The following is a 17,194-nucleotide window of genomic DNA, read 5'->3' as shown; positions in this document are numbered from 1 at the left end:
ACCAAGTTTCTTAATGTGATTTTATTCAAAGTGCCTAAATTAAAGTCAGCCTCGAGGCAACATTAAAAATATATAAAATTTACTTTATGGCACACAAAAAACCAAGTTCTTCAGTGTATAGACTAGGTAAATTTATTTAAATACCTCCAATGAAGCATAAATGAATTTAATGACGCATGACAGATTTTCAAGTTACTTTATGGATTACTATCATTACCACATGCAGGAAAATATAAATGAAATATCTGGAACAACCAGAACTACATCTCAAATTAATTTTAAATGGCTTAGACCTTTTAGTTAAAATTATGTCCTTCTGCAGTCAAGTGAATTAAAATAATATTGGTATAAAGCATCTTAAAAGAATCAGGAGAGAGCCCAACCTAAGCGGTAAGTGCAGCCGAAGCCATGTAGCTAAGAATAAAGACTTGTACGCATATTTAATGTCGTATCATCACATAGGCTAAACAGGGCCTGTTCCGGCATCAAAGAAAGGGGAACATGAAGGACATCAATGAGCTCCTATTACAGGCCCACAGCCACGGCAGTACCTGGTAACGAAGTTAGAACCTGGCGGTCAGACGGTGAATGCAGCTGACCCTTGAAAAACACGGCTGGAACTGCACGGGTCCATGTACACGTGTGTGTGTTTCAATAAACACAGTCAATGTATTTTCCTCATGATTTTCATAACCACATTTTCTTTTATCTAGGTTTACAGTGTATGCTGCATATAACACACAAGATACGTGTTCACTGTTAGCAATGAGGCTTCCAGTCCGTAGGAGGCTATTAGTAGCTAAGCTTTGCGGGACTCTGAGGTTATGCATGGATTCTGGACCCTGTGGGAGGCCGGCACCCCTCACCCATGTGCTGTTCAGGGTTAGTTGTATCTGGAAAACCAAAAATCACTATTTTAATAACTGGCTTTTCTGTATCAAGATTATATATACAGCAAAGTAACCGAGTCGCCCTCCTGTTCAAACACATGAGATGGAACACTTTTTAATACCATTTTTAAACATTTAAACAAAACCTTGCAAAAAAAAAATCAACAGTAGAGATTGTTTAAAGACACATGGAAAGTTGTAACTTGAAAATAGCCTTTAATTTTCAGAGGAAAGTACTGAGACGCCCACATGATTTCAATACTGTTCAGTTCCCCCCGCCCCACTCAAATGGAACGTAAAAAAAAAAAAGTTTATTTAGGGAATAGTAATGGGTAATAAAAATGCTGTATGCAATTTTTAACTAACAAGAGTAATTTATACCTACCAGGATTAAATACATATACATACAATATATAAACTGTAAATACCTATAAAATCCCTGCAAAAGACTCTCAATATTGAAATATACAATCATAAACATGGCCAAAAAAGCACAAAAATCTGCTACACAATTAAAATATGTATTTATTTTTAATAGGACAATTACACAGTTTGTAGTGGAAAATAAAGGGAAAAGCTCTGCTCACTAGGAAGTGTTATCGCAACAATAAAGGTGCCAAAAGAACCTATTTTTTCAGGACAGAAATAAATCTTAAAAGTCTTGTCTGTCTGTGCTTATAAGAAAGGAATGATAGCAACCTGAAAAATAACCATTTTACATAATATCCGTAACAATTTTCCAGAGCAAAATAAGCTTTTATAGTTGAAAGCTACCATATCAGCCCAAGGAAATACAGAAGTGATGTTCATGTTACATGGTAAAATGAATGTGATTATTACACCATTCTAACAGTAAAGTCCTGTATCCAGAGTGCTCATCAAAGGAAGAATCAGCTATTTAAACAGAGAACAGATTCCACACCAGGACAAAGAAAAGCATGCGAATGTGCATTCTCACACAGAGAGAATGAGGTTCAAAGAGTGTTTCTCGCCATTGAACTTCATGCTTCACATGCAGTAGAAGCCATGGACCTGGAATGTCCGCAGCAGAGCTCAACTAAGGCCTCGATGTCTGGACATGTATTCAGAATGTGCTAATTAAACCATATGATGAAAGTACCCCTGAAATTTCAGTTCTTTCAAATGGGTGAGTTTATCGTGAAGCGGTTCATGGGCACTTGGAAGGCGATACCACACAGGACAGGTCCATTTCAAGAGCAGAAACTTGATACCTAAGATCTGGATGTGTACAGAATTGGGGAAAGAGGAGACAGAAGAGAGGGTAGTGATGGCCGGCAGGAACCCCAGGGAGCTCGAATCCCCGCTGAGGGTCTCCCCTCCCCTGAGCAACATGTTTGATAGCTCGAGTTCAGACGTGACCGGCACCCATCCCGCACCTGCCTCTGGGGTGAGCATGGTCTTCGCCCGCCAAGGGCGCACCCTTCAACAACAGCTCTTTCAAAGATGTTTTGCCGATTGATTCCTCCAGCAGAGACGGTGTTTGCCTTTTTTCACTTTGCTTTTCTCTTTTTGTCTTTGGAAACGGGCGGCCTTTAGACCTGGTAGCTCGGAGAAGCCAGCCTGTGTCTTAACCCACCATAGACAGAACACAAATGCCCATTGTCTGCTGGTTTAGTCCCGAGTCAAGTTCCGCCCGCACCTACCATTCAACCAGTCTGACACATGAAGTACGAAGGCCTTTGATTTTATCAGCAGTCAGATAATGATGGTACAAACAACAGGTGACACGTATGATGTCCTCTGTGCCAGGTGCGATTTGACGAGTCCTTCCTGTGTGCACCCCATGTTTCAATGCTGCTTGCGATTGCCCACGAAAGAATCTACTGATCTAAGGAATGTTTTGTTGAACCACAATTTCTTTCCAACATTATTCTAATTCTGCTTAAGCCCCTTAAGTAAGGCTGTCAATGATTTTAAAAGGATTTCCAGAGAAGAGCATCCCATTGGCCAAACTCTTATACCTGCTGTGGCCAGTGCTGTCCCTACTCTAATTAATGATAAAATGCTACTTAGGAAATTGTTTTCACATATGAAAGCAGCCCAGTGCCAAATCAATAGATGAGTAAATAAAAGTGTCATGGTGCGTACATACAATGGAATATTACTTGGCCACAAAAAGAATGAAATCTTATCATCTGTGACAGCATGGATGGACCCAGAGGGTATTATGCTCAGTGAACAAAGTCAGAGAAACAAATACCATATGATCTCACTTACATGTGGAATGGAAAGAACGGAATAAGTAAACAAAACAGAAATAGACACATAGCCACAGAGAACAAACTGATGGTTGCCAGAAGGTTGCCAGAAGGGAGGGGGTTTAGGGACCAGTTGAAAAAGATGAAGGGATTAAGGAGTGCAGATTGGTAGTTACAAAATAGTCATAGGATACAAAGTACAGCACAGGGAATACAGTCAGTAATATTGTAATAATTATATATGGTGCCAGGTGGGTACTGGAAATATCGGGGGGATACTTTGTAAAGTATATAATTATGTAACCACTCTGCTGTACACCTGAAACTAGTACAGGATAATATTAAATGTAAATTATAATTGAAAAATACAATGTAAAGTTCTTTAAAAAATTAGCTTTTGCTGCTTACATGTGAATACTAACAAGCACTCACATCCACACTAACTACGCGTCAAACATTGTTCTGGGTGTTTTCCAATACAGTAACTCATTTAATCTTCACAATCACCTTGAGATGCCTAATATTATTATCGCCATATTATACATGAGAATTTCATAACTTGCCCAAGTTCACACAGCTGAATTGTACTGATACTGAAATTTCCAATGATCATTTTGACATTTAGTGTTATTTGAAATCATAAATCTAACAAAAAGATCTTCACCTTTCCTAATCATGAGCATACTCTCAATATCCCCTTTAAGATCAAAGGTTTGGTCTTCTAATTTATTTATCTATCGTCGACACAAAGAAATAGGCTCTTCTTATCCTCTTCTCTGAATGCTTGGTCAATAAAGAAAGGTGATTTCTAGAATTACATCTTTCAAATTGAACTAATTAATTCCTGTCCTAGACACTATATAAATAGTGCAATTATCTGAAGTTCGGGGGATCAAATATTTTCCCCGTCTCCATATCCTGCCACGGCGTGATTCTACTGGCAACACAGCGTCCTGGCACATGGCGATACTGTAAGTTTTCCCCATAACTTACTTTTAAATCCCATGAGATGGCTTGATTATTTTCAGATTTTATTATAAAGATATTAATCTACACAAACTATTTCCTGATGGCAATCCTTGGGTTAGAATGACCGGGTTAGAGACATGAATGATTGCTAAGGTTCTGACAGGCACTGTGAAACCGTCCCCAGAGAAGCCGCGCCGGTTCCCTTCACCGATGACACGGAAAGTGCCCTTCCCCTCAGACTCGCAGAGAACAGGTGTTGATTTGTTTTTTCCATCTTTGCCAGTTTGGGACCCAAAAAATGTCTATTTGGTTTTAGCGGATAGGTTCTCCTCATTTTTTCCCTCTCTTTCACGATCTGCCCTCCCCACACACCCACTCAAGTAATTCTTGAATCTCCATCCCTGCCACGGTTGCCTTATTCCAGGTCCTCATTGTCTTGCCAGGACTACTCTTGTGCAAAGCTTCTCAGCCATTTTTCCTGCCTCCTGCACTGCCTTTCTCAGATTTGTCCTCTACGCCATCTCTAAACAGAACCCTCTAAGATAACAATTCAACCACTCACAGCTCCCCGCTGTTGGGAGATCAAGTTCCCCAGGTCATCGGCATAGCTCAGAAGGCCCTTTGAATTTACACACATCTAGAGCTTTGGGCTATTAGAATATGCTACGCCTGTTCCGGACTTCATGCTTGGGCGTGTGCTGTTCGCTCTTCAGAAACCGTCCCCTCTGTCCCATCGGTCGGCTGATGAACTCTGCAACCTTGAAGACGTAGTTGAAGGACACCACCCTCCTCTGGGAACGATTTCCTGATTCAATTCCCACATCCCAGGCGGAATTCCGTGTCCTTCCCGGGTATCCATACGACGGTCTGGAAAAGTCAATACATAATTTTCTTGCCCATTTGATGCTAAACTTAGCCCAGCATGCTGCAGGGCCTCCGGCTGCCCAAATCCCACGGCGCTGGTGTGAACCCTGCTGACTGCCTCCTCCGTTAAAGGGCAAGCTCCTTGAAGCGCCCTCACTATCTCGCTGTATGCAGCGACTCTCATGGCGTCCGGCACGTAGGAGGCACTCAATCCATGCTTGCTGAATGAACTAACATAATCAAAGTAAAGCAATATGTTTAAAATTCGCCTTCTTACTTTCACGTTGGACAAACCAGATAAATCAGAGGGTAGTTATAACACAGGCTTTTAGTTTTACAAGAGGATCGCCGAATCACAGATTTTAAAATATCAGTTGCCTCTATTGTCCTTGAAATAACAGTGACATACATTCAATTTTGTGGACACGTACCTTTTGTGTAAGACAAGACACATTTATACAGGCAGTTATGTAGTTGTCAATTACATTTTAAAAATACAGAATGCTGAACACAACTTTGCATGCCATCGTACACTTAGTATAATAAGCATTCAATAAACATCTTGCAGCTTTTTAAGAGTTGAAACTTGCCTTGGTTGCTTTGCTCACAATTGTCCTCTCTTCTGGGTAGGCAGATTCCACACACTCTAGGAGTGGGCACAATGGGGATGTCTAAAGAGGACCCTGTCCCCAGCCGGCGTAGACTGGTTTAAGAATGAACACTTGAGTTGATCGCTTTCTGGGAGTGGGAGCTGCCCGTTGTTAAATGTGATGTGAAACTTGAGAGGTGTTAGTGTGCAGAAACTGACACACAGTCACTTGCATCGAAGAGAAGAAAGCCCACATGGAGAAAAATGAGCGAGATGACAATTGATGAGAGCCCAGGAGATGACAAGAGTCCAGGAGATAAGGATCCGGTAGATGACAAAAATAGTGCAGATGACAAGGGTCCAGCTTCTGCCCAGTAACTGCTCCCCAATCTCCCCGCACTCTGCCCTCCCCACCGTCTGGCTGAGTGAGATATTCCACCCCCTTCTGAGCCATTCACAGAAGCTGGCTGGGCCGGACGCCTGTCACGGCCCGCAAGAGAATCCTGATGGTACGAATACACAAAAACCAATTCGCCTGAACTTCAACCCCACTAATTCTTTTAACCAGTTCTACCAGATGGTGCGGCATAATGAAGGCATGAGCTAATTTACACAAGGCTCCTGTTCAGAGAGAGAGGAAGCTATTCATTTTGAAATATGTTTCAAACAGAGGTAAGTTTGAAGCAATATGGGCCGATAGCATCTAAAACGTTGGATCACGGTGTCACACGTGACAAGAATTTTTCCTCTTCCCTTCAGAAGGTTCCCACAAATCTTCTGTGGATTTGAAGTCTCTGGGGGTGGGGGCCTCTACCCCCCAAGGTGGCGGTGAACCAAAAACCAGAAACTGCAAACGCTTGCTTTCTCGGTGGTCTTGCTTCTGGACCCCTCGGTGATGTAAGAGGCGTGAGAGAATTTGCTAATCTAAAAGCAGTTGTTTCTAATGAGCAGAACAAAACTGGATGGCAACACCGCACCGCCTCAGCCAGAGCTGGCACTGCTGTTGGGGTCCGCGGGAGTCTGACGCCAGGCTGCTCGCTGACACAGATCCCTGGGTCCGATGCTACCAGTTGGCGGGGGCAGGGGCACTACTGGCTGGGGTACCGCTTTACAGGGGCTGCTGCTCTTCCAGGCTACGACGACAAGCTGCGGAAGAGGCCCCGCGGTGCAGAGACGGGCTGGCTTCTAGGAACCCGCTGGCTGGACGGTGCTGGCGGCCTGTGCTCGGGCTGGCTCCAAGAGCAGGGGGAGGTCCGTGTCCCCTCCAACAGCATCCAGGCCACCGCCTCCCATCTCGGCTAGCACTTCTTCAGGGGCCACTGTCACGGTTAAACTGCGGTGCTCTGACTGCCCCTCGCTCGCAGCCGTCCCTGCCGGCCGCCCTGCTCCTCAGCAGACGGCTAACCCTGGGGCGCAGTGGGGTTTTTCCCCTGTGGGGCTCCCCCAGGTTTTCGGGTGCGCTTCTCTTTGGTTTGCTGTTTGGAAGCACTGTGTCTGTGGACAGAGCTCTCTCTGGCCTGACTGGTCTCCCGGACAGGCTGCTGGGAGGGGGCCGGGCCGTCCCGCCCCGGGAGGTCTGCAGCAGGCCTTGTCTCCTGAGACTGCCGTCCCCTCTCCTGAGCCTCCGCTTTTCTCCTGGGCCGCTCCGTGGCAGCGGGACCAGCCGGTGTGGACTCTGCGGAGGCCTTTGCGTTCTGGAGCGTTCTCCCGTGAGCAACTTCACCCTCCTGAGGTGGCTGGTCCCTGCTGAGGGTGGTTTTACTTGCTTGAGATAATCCCACAGGACGCTCTCTTTTCAAAGATGGCCCTTTTTGGGGCACAGCTGCCTTCTGAACCAGGCCGTCTCGGGGGAGGTTGGCATGGGCCTTTTTTCTGGAATATTGTGCTTTCTCCTTTTCCTCTTCCAGCGTCTGGGGACCCCTAGGTTCCGCGTGGAGTGGCTCAGGAATTTCTGGGGTGTGGCCTTGGCTTCTCAGGTTCCCCTGAGTGGGGCTGGGGCTCGGGTGGGCGGCCCCCTTCGGGAGAGTGGCTCCACTCCGGGACGGTGGCTGTGAGGCTGTCTGGTGGCTTCCAGATGGCACCTGTTCCAGGTGCGCTGGTCCTTTAGGGGTCTCCCTTTGCACAGGAAGTTTTTTTTTTGCCAGCTCCCACCTGCCGCACCGGCTCTTGGTTTGGCGGTGAGGGTTGCATCTCTGGAACCTTCTTGCTGGAGGCGCGGCCTGCTTTGGGCGCTGGCCTCTTCTTTGCAGGCCCAGCCTCCTGACGCTCCCTGGAGTTCCGAGGGGGCGGCCGTTCCACGGAGGGTGAGGGCAGGCGAGGGAGCCTGACCCCCGGAGCGCCCTCCTCGGGCGGTGGGGCAGGGGCCGGCTGCAGGGCGGGCTCCTGCGTGGGGGGGCTGATCAGAGGGAGTTTCACCTCCCCGGCTGTCTCTCCCTGGACGTGCTGAGGACTGTGGCCCAGATGGGCGCTCGGGGGTGGCGGTGGTTTGGGATGGGGAGGGCTGATGAGAGGCAGTTTACCGGGGTCGCCTTCTTGGGCTGGCGGAGGCCTCGGAGAGGGCCTCACGGTTTGATCTGAGGCTGTTTCTGGAGCCTCCTCCCTGCTGGGTGAGGGGAGTTTGGGGGTGGGCCTCCGGCTCTGGAGGGGGGCAAGGACCCGAGGCTGGGGCAGCCTGGTGGGAGCCAGCCGGCTTCTGGAAAGCGAGCTCGCTGTGTCTTCCGTGTCCTGGGTCTGTTTGCTCTTTGCTGGGTCTTGGGGGTGCGGCAGTGCTGGGTAAGGAGTGGTGACCCGGGCGCCTGCGGCTTTGGGGCTTCCCTCCTCCAGAGGGCGCTGGGGATCTCCCAGAGCTGGTCCAGGCATCTCGGCCCCATCAGGGTCCGGACGCTCTCTTGGTGGCGGCAGGCTGGCTGACTCGGTCTCCTCGTCCTGGGTTCTCTGGGGGCTGAGGGATGTGGGGCCAGGCCCCTGCAGAGGCTCAGAAGGGGGTGGGGCGGGGGCAGTTTCCCCGACCTCCCCGGATTCCTCATCCCGGCCCTGCGGAGGGCTGTGGACTGGAGGCGGGTCAGGGTGCCGAGTGGACGCCTGTCCTTCTTCACCTGCTACCATCTCGGAGGCCCTGGCCTCACTTTCAGGGAGAGCATCCCCTGCCTTCTCGTTTGGGGCAGAATCCTGGGCCTTGTGGGAAGTACTGAGAGCTGAGGAGCTGGGCTGTGCAGGAGGCTCAGCAGTGACGTGACTGTCGGGAGAAGGCTCTTTGGGAGGGGCTGCCCCCTCCTGCATCAGCTCCTGGCTCTGGGAGGGAGCCAGGGCCTGGCTCTCCGGGACCTGTGCATACACCTGCATCCCAGAGAGATGCTCTGGTATCCGGCCATCTGCTTGCAGTTTTGCCAGGCGCCTCGGGGAAGGAACCAGGTGCGCTGGTACCCCAGAGGGAGTCTTCTTGTTAGAGGGGTCCCCTGCTTTGACATAAAGAGAAGTTAGCTGAAAACATCTCCACAACTATGACTGTGTAACTTTAGAAATTAATAACAAAGAAGGATATCTTTCCTTTTTTCGATGCACACAGGCCCTTGAAAAGCATGAAATTACACGTATGGAAGAATATAACCACTCCTTCTCCTTGCAGATACTATGTGCCTGGAATCCTCTTAGTGAGAGGAACTTAGAACAGTCTTTGTCCACTGAAAACATGAACTTTAATAAGCAAACATAGAGGGGCTTATTCACAGAACCAAAATTTATATCCAGGTCTGAGAGTGGCAAGGAAATTTTCTCAGCGAATGAGATTTAAATTTAGCCACCTTTTTTTTAAAGGTCAGCGCCGCACTGGATGGCAGCAAGTAGATGGACATCTAAGCCACACAAAGTCCCATCTGTGTCCTTGGCTAGTGGCAGTCCCCTCAGAGAAACTGTGGGCTCTGGGAGGAGTCATGTCAGGTCACCGAGGTGCAAGCAGCTGGGCTGGCACCCCGTAAATAAGTATGGGGTACGGGGTGGGAGGAGGGGGAGAACAGATCCGAGGGAGTCATAAGTCACCAGGTTCAGAGAAGCTGCTCCTGAGGACCCCAGTTCAAGCTGCTGTTCACCCCGCCCCCCGCCCACTCCCAGGGTTCCTCTTTCTCCTCCAGGTCTGCCCTGGCCTATGAATGGCTCTCAGGGGCCACTAACAAGGGTGATGCTGCAGAGGGGCGTGGCTTCCTTTGTTCACCACGACAGCGAATTCTCAGGGTGACTCTGGTCAGAGGGACAGTCCTCTGGACACTGCTACCCCAGCAAGCACTTGTTTACGACAGCAGCCTGACAGACGCCTGAGGTGCCGACATCGCCTTAACCGTCTGCAGGCTGCGGCTCTGCAAGGCCAGGGGTCTGCAACAGCCTTGAAGGAACTCAGCTCAGCTCTCTTTCTGGGAGACCTGAAACTCAGAGGCTCCACACAAATCAGACCCCCAAGGGGCTCCCAGGGTGGGCCATCCCCAGAAGGGAACCAGGCTCATAACCACCAGCTCCTCTCCCCCACAAGGCAAGCTGAGCTTGGACGGCTCCAGGTTCTGACCGGACCTTCTGGGGCAGGGGCGCGTCCTGTGCATCCCGTGGAACCAGTCATTTCTGTGGGGGCGTCGGGGGCGGAGTGGGGACTGGGAGGAGCTAGCCTCTGGGTGGGGCTCCTGGTGGGATGCCCTATTCAATATTCTTCCCTCCCTAGTTTACATGGCTCATAAATTACAACACAAATTTAGTCAAGAAACAGGTTAAAACAAAATATCATCACAGTGAATGTATCTAGAATAGGCAAACTCACAGGGACAGAAAATAGGGGAGAGGTACCGGGGCCTGGGGAGGAGGGAGTTAGTACTTGATGGATACAGAGTTCCTCTTTACAGTGATGCAAAATTTTGGAAACGGGTAGTAGTGATGGTCAGGCAACACTGTGAGTGAGGTAATGACACTAAGTTGTACACTTACAAGGGTAAAAATGGCAACTGTCATGCTATTGTGTTCCACAGTAAAAACACAGAGCAATGTAGGAGTGAAACCCGAAGCTGAAGGTTCTTTCCATCTCTAAGCCCTCCTGCTCTCCTGCACTCAGACATACACGGATCCTGCGACACACGCTCTCGCAATTCAACAGTTCATGTGATTTGGCAAATGCTTCCATGCCCTTTATCAGCAATAAAGGCCCACTTTCTGGACTGGTAAATTGACCGATTTCCCGTCTGACTCATCACCATCATTTTCCTCTGTCATTAGTCAGAATTCTGAATAATGGTGTGCAAATTGAATTAATTTTATGATCTCTACAGTGAGAACTTAGGGTGGGAGTTGGATCTGCTTTTAAAAGCTTTCCTGGAAGCACCAGCTATTCCAGAAACAGGCTGGGCAGAGAGGCATGGGGAGGGCAAAGGGAGACCTTGCCCTGAGCTGGGAATAAAGTGGGTGTTTCTTAATTTTTTTTATTATGGGTATTGTTTACTATTACTTTTATTCCTTTTTTAATGTTTTTTTTTAAAGATTTATTTATTTTTATTTTTAGAGAGGGAAGGGAGGGAGAAAGAGAGAGAGAAAGATCAATGTGCAGTTGCTGGGGGCCATGGCCTGCAACCCAGGCATGTGCCCTGGCTGGGAATCGAACCTGCGATGCTTTGGTTCAAAGCCCGTGCTCAGTCCACTGAGCCTATGCCAGCCAGGGTGGTTTTTCTTAATTTTATACAAACTATATTGTTTACTCAGGATTTTTGAGTCTTCATACTTTAGAAATGAATGTTTACCTGCATTGTTTTGGGAGAAAAATTCAGACAATTCTGTACCTCAATTCTATACATTTTTAATTAATGGTGTATCTAAAGATCTCGAGGGTTGATAGTCACCCTGTACCTGAAGTTACCATTGCATACATGCATTAAATAAAAATTCAATCAGCCTCTCCCCTTCGGAAGGTTCACACCCCCGGGGCCAGGCTGGGGGGGCCTGCGGCACTCACTCAGTGCCCACCGGCGGGGGCTTGCTTCACCGCTACGTGCCTCTCCCCCCGTCAGAGAGAAACCGAGGCTGCACCCTCGGTCGCAAATAAGCAACAAACAACCATTCAAGACAGAATCATCTAATATTGCATCACACGCCTGGGAATAGTTTTCAGGGAGCAATGATGGGGGATCCCCGTGTCTGTGAAAAGAATGCCTCTGGCCACCAGGTCTCTGCCTGCGCTGGGAGCGCCTCCGCTCCGGGGGGGGGGGGGGGGGGGGGGGCGCCGGGCTCCAGTCACACTCTCCCATGCTACACGGAGCGGGTGTTTTTAAGGGAAATGGGAGTTCAAATGGTTTCTCTGAACGAATCATTATTGGTGACATTGAGGATGCAAAATAAGGCTTGCTGTTCCTAGCCCTGTTTTCTACCTGCGCAGACAAAGCTGTGTTTCCCAGAATCCTACAGTTTTTATTTCTCTCTCTTACCTTTCACAGCTCCATTTTATATATATTCAACATACAGGGTCCGGCACAAATAATGCCCCTTTTTTAATACAAAATCATAAGCTTGTGATTCTGTAACCTAACGATATCACACTCAAGCACACCATATGGCATTTTAGGTGAAATGTTCAAAATAAAACTAGAAATTATCACACCCATATCATTACCCTACCAACCACACTCAAACAGGCCTTACTTCTGCCGGACCCCTGTATAAAATATTCTGCTATATTGAAATTATTGATGTTTGTTTCTAGGGGTTCTGCTTGTACAAATAATATGAGTATTTACATGAAAATACCTAAACAATGGAAACTAAAATCAGAGTGACCCTGCTGCGCAGAGAGGGGAGAGCCGGAGGGCAGCGGTGCCACCCTGCTGGGAGTCAGCTGGTGGCTTTGAGGTGATGGGGGTGGGCCCGTCCCCTGCAGTGAACCCCCACCCCCCTGGCCCCCTGCTCCCTGGCAGCACCTCGTGGCCTGAAACTCACAGAGGCCACTGGCTCTCCTCGTGGGCCACTGGAGACACTATACAAACTTAGAATAAGGACTATGTTAATGAGAATTTTTTAATACTCGCTTGAATAATGCCTGGCCCCCACTAAGTCAAGTTCATCTGTAAACGATCAACTGAATAAAAAAACAAAACAAGAAAACAAAACTTCCTCCATAGATTAACTGTATAAATAAGGTAAAGTGTTTGGCTTCTTAAGACAAACACATTATTTTCTAAAATACTAAACCTGCTGGCAAAACTGGGGCTGTTGAGGTTAGCAATTTGATATATTAATCACAGACACTCCCACTGACTTTTTTAAAAGATGGAATTCTACCAGTCAATAACTGGCCCTATTTCAGTTATTAAAGGATCCGAGATCTTACAAATTCTATAATTCCTTCTTTTCAGTAAGTCCGACAGGGCTAACCTAATGAGTATAAAAATGTCGTTTTATTACACCTTTAAAAAAATGGGAGTCTGTTTTCCCATGCACACCGTATCTAGCCTGTTAATTTCACCAGTGGCAACAGGGCGGAATGTCCGGAGTTTCTGCGGGTGCGGGGCAAGGGGACAAGACGGAGAGACGCAGCCCCACTGGCTGGCGGTGGAGGCGGAGACAGAGCCGTGCCCCAGCACGGACCTCGGAGGTGTCCCCGGAGCTACCGACTCAGACGCGGGCTCTTTTCCATTACTCAGCACCGGTCAGGCCCGCGGGACTGACTCCTGTTTATCCAAACCCACGAGGGGCTGATTTAAAAGCCGCAACACCCACTGATTAATTTACAAACAGGAGATGGGCCTGGCTGGGGGAGCCGGGCAGGGCGTTCCAACGTCAGGGACAGCCCCCACGGGGACGGGTCCACCCGGGGGGACCAAATTAAACATCAGAAGGTTGCTGGGCCGGCCAAGATTTAAAGCCAAAGGAAGCAGATTTCTGCCAGAGAAACTTACGCCAAGCGACGGAAGCCTCATTAAATAGACGATGCCACTATCTCCGCGGTGGACTCGCCTTGCTAAAGCGCCCACGCCCCGCCCCGTGCAGCGAATCAGAGCGGCGCCTCCTAACCTAACACCCACCCCCAACTGTGGGCGGGGCCCAGCCCTCCGCTGCTGCCCACCCTCAGTCAGGGCGCGCTCTCCTCAGCTACTTTATCCTTAGGAGATCACACTCTCGTCACTCGTCCCCTAAGAAACACATGGAGAAGGAAAAGCTGTCATTACCTGGGTGCTACCTGTCTCACCTGCCTTCACTGCAGACGGCCAGGGGCACCGCACCCGCTTTAACTCTGGTGACAGCGTGATGCAAGCTGGCAGGCCAGGTCCCCCTCGGTCAGAGTCAGGAGGGCTAGAACCATGCCTGCACTCCAGGCTGCGGCCCATCGCCACAGCAGCGAGAGCCTGGGCTATCGTTCACTGCAGTGACAGGTGGAGGTGGTTCAGTCCACCGGAGGGACCTCCTGTTTTCATTGTTATGGTGGTAAAGGACACATCACGTCACATTTGCCACGTCAGCTATTTCGAGACTGCAGAATTCATTGGCATTAAGTACATTCACGCCATTGTGAACTTTTCCATCGTCACCACCATCCACCTGCAGAACCTTTTCATCGTGTACAACTGAACTCTGCACCCGGTAAACACTGACTCCCAGTCTGTGCTCACGCAGCCCCTGGCCACCACCACTCTGCTTTCTGCCACTGTGAGGTGGACTACCCCAGGTACCTCATACATGCAGAGTCATCTAGTACAGTTTTCATGGTTTTGTGGCTGGCATTTTTCACTGAGCACACTGTTTTCAAAGTTTACTGGTGCTGTAGCGTGTGTCAGAATTTCTTCCTTTTCTACGGATGGACGGTGTTCCGTTGCATGTGTACAGCAAACTGCTATTCATCCACTCACCCCTTGGGGGACACTTGGGTTGCTTCCACCTTTTGGCCATTGGGAATGATGCTGCTATGAACACAGGTGTACAAATACCTGTTCAAGTCGCCGCTTTCACTTCTTTGGGAGGTATAATAGACCCAGAAGTGGAATGGCTGGGTTATATGGTAATTCTATTGTTAATTTTTTGAGGAACCACCATATTGTTTTCCAGAGCAGCCACACCATTTTACATTCCCGATTTCTCTACATTCTTGCCAACACATGTTTTGTTTTGTTTTCAATAGTAGCCATCTTAGTGTGTGTGAGGTGGATTTGGGGAAAACTTTTAAGTACATTTCAAATTACTCGTGCACCAAAATTCTAATTCAGGGCGTTAGGATCCTAGATTCTGAGGAGATGCGCTCTTATACATCCTACACCATTGCTGCCCACACACAATCCATGAGGCTGGTGGCGAGCATTCAATCCATTTAGCAGGACAGTCGAGTGAAGCTCTGACCAGCTAAGCAGCTTGCCCAGGGGAGCAGCAGGCCCGGGACTGGGCTCACATGCTCTGGCCGGTGTCTCCCCACTGTGCTCTGCGGTGCAACCTTTTGAGGACAAGGTTGGCAAAGGAAATGGGGAAGAAATGTCTTGGACCAAAACAATGCTAAATACAAACCTGCCAAGCAGAACACCACCTCACGGGACCCTAAGGGAAGGCTCAGGGTGGAAGGCTCGGTTCTGACCCATGGGGCTGACGACCACACCTGCTCTACTGCCACCTTCCCAGGCACTGCCCAGCAAGTCCCCGGAGCGCGGTCCTCTGAGTTCCATTATGGTCATGGAGACAAGCAGAGGTACTGGCCCAGAGGGTGATTCGTCTGTGGGGACGATGGCCCCAGAGGGAGTGTGGGGATTACGTGGTTAGAAGCAGCTTGAGTCGATGAGTATTCAAATAACAACTCAAAGATTAGCTTTCCTCTACACACACACACACACACACACACACACAAATTCTGGCACAAAATGGCTAGGGTAGTACCTGCACCTGGAGCCAAAGTCTTGGCAGGTTCCTTGCGCAATCCAAGGTATTCTTTAACGAGCTGACTCAGCTGTTGGTAGGCAACATCCAGGTCATCTGCAGTAAAGGAGAGTGTGCACTTTAAAGCAACAGAATCCTACCAAAATACAGTCACCTTGCAACTGTCGATGACACTGATATTTTTAGCTCCATTTGATCTTATGAATATTGTGGTAGGCAGAGTTCTGAGACTGTCCATCACATGAACAGGGCGTGGGAACAGCCTCTGAGGCCAAACCCCTGGCAGACATTCAACAGGGAAACAGGGACCTCAGTCCTGCAGCCACAAGTAACTGCATTCCGTCAACAATAGCAAGACACTCTGCAGCGGGTTCTTCCCCGGTGCTCTGTCACTTCAGAAATAAAACTTTGCTACAAGTCACCAACCTGCATTGATTACTGCATCAAAGTATCCTGGAGATTCCTGATTAACTTTAATATAAGGGTCCACTCTGGAAACAGCAAATTCAATCTCCGCACGACTGAATAATCCTTTTCTCCGTAAGTATCCCTCGTATTTCTTCTTGTCCATGGGCACCACCAGGATATATCGAGGCTCAAAATAGGTGTACTTCAAACTTCTCACACCCTATCCATTAAAAAAAAAAAGATAAATCAGAAATAGATCCACAGTTCATTCTGGAGGTGTCTGGCAACATAAGGTATAATTAGTAGTATTGCACTGAATGATTTCTTTTATTTGTATGTTACCTATTACTTTCCTATAAATATCTCAAATTGGATTACTTCTCCCTGTTCACTAGAATTAAATTATCATTGCAAATACAAGATTCCATTCTACCTGGCATCCTCTAACAGTGAGGAATTGTAACGGTGGGGAACTGTAGCCCACCCCTCTTACTTCTGACATTATTTCTGTAAGTGCTGGCGGACTCATAGGGAGCCTGTAGATGAACAGCACGTGTGTGTAAGAATCCCAGGAGCTAACTTCAAAGGATACAGACTCCGCCCTCAGGCATCCCCGCTCAGGGAGGTCTGCTGACCTTCAACCACAAAGCCAGGGTGCCATAAAACCAGGACGGCGCACACCAGAACATCCCTTGACCAGTGCTGAGGTCCTTATCGGAGGGGGACTGTGCTGGTCTGCACGTAGAGGCCGTTCCAGCCCCACCCCTTGATCTCTTTGTTCTGCTCCCCCTCTTCCTCCTTAACGAAAACCCCCATCTGCCGTGAGATGTGACGATGGGCTTTGGGACATGAGTTCCCCATCTTCCCAGATTGCTGACATTCGAATAAACCTCTTTTCTTTCACCAGCGCCTGTCTCACAAGTTTGGCTTTTGTGGTGGCCGGCAGCCGGACCAGCGTTCGACTACCTAATGAATCACGCTAATGAATATGATTCTCAAAAAGGAAAATTGTGAGATACAAACAGGTATACTCACGGCGATACTGCATCTTTATTACTGAAAAATCATATCAATTCTACGTTTCAAAAGGCATCCCGGCAGCAGCAGGACAGAGAGCTCTTACTTGAGAGAAAAGGCTCCTCTGTGACCCCTCTGTCATCTCCTTGGGACGCTTCCTGTTCCTCCACCAGTCGCCTGGTTGGCTGGTTCCCGTTTCAGCCTCCAGAGCACAGGAAGGCCAAGCTAACGATGCCCGGAGCTCCCAGCGGGAAGCAGGGGCAGGTATGGTATTAGTGGTGTGCAGACCTGGGGGCTGGGTCGTGCCTGCAGCAACCTGGCTCCTGCAGACGCTGTGCAAACCCTCGTGCTACCCAAGCACCCGTCTC

General features: G+C 48.7%; 1 protein-coding gene across 1 annotated transcript in view; it reads right to left on the bottom strand.

Moving 5' to 3' along the window:
* Positions 1–5,331: 5,331 nt before the first annotated feature.
* Positions 5,332–17,194, bottom strand: part of LRGUK (leucine rich repeats and guanylate kinase domain containing) — a 74,463-nt gene continuing 62,600 nt past the window's right edge. Inside the window, 4 exon segments of the mRNA XM_036010920.1 lie at positions 5,332–7,672; positions 7,674–8,986; positions 15,402–15,497; positions 15,828–16,029. Coding sequence (XP_035866813.1) covers positions 6,932–7,672; positions 7,674–8,986; positions 15,402–15,497; positions 15,828–16,029 — 2,352 coding nt within the window. The 3' untranslated portion in view covers positions 5,332–6,931.

The sequence above is a fragment of the Phyllostomus discolor genome, chromosome 10 (assembly GCF_004126475.2).
Source record: "Phyllostomus discolor isolate MPI-MPIP mPhyDis1 chromosome 10, mPhyDis1.pri.v3, whole genome shotgun sequence".
In the NCBI taxonomy this organism is placed as follows: Eukaryota; Metazoa; Chordata; class Mammalia; order Chiroptera; family Phyllostomidae; genus Phyllostomus; species Phyllostomus discolor.
This window is presented reverse-complemented; position numbering and strand designations above follow the sequence as displayed.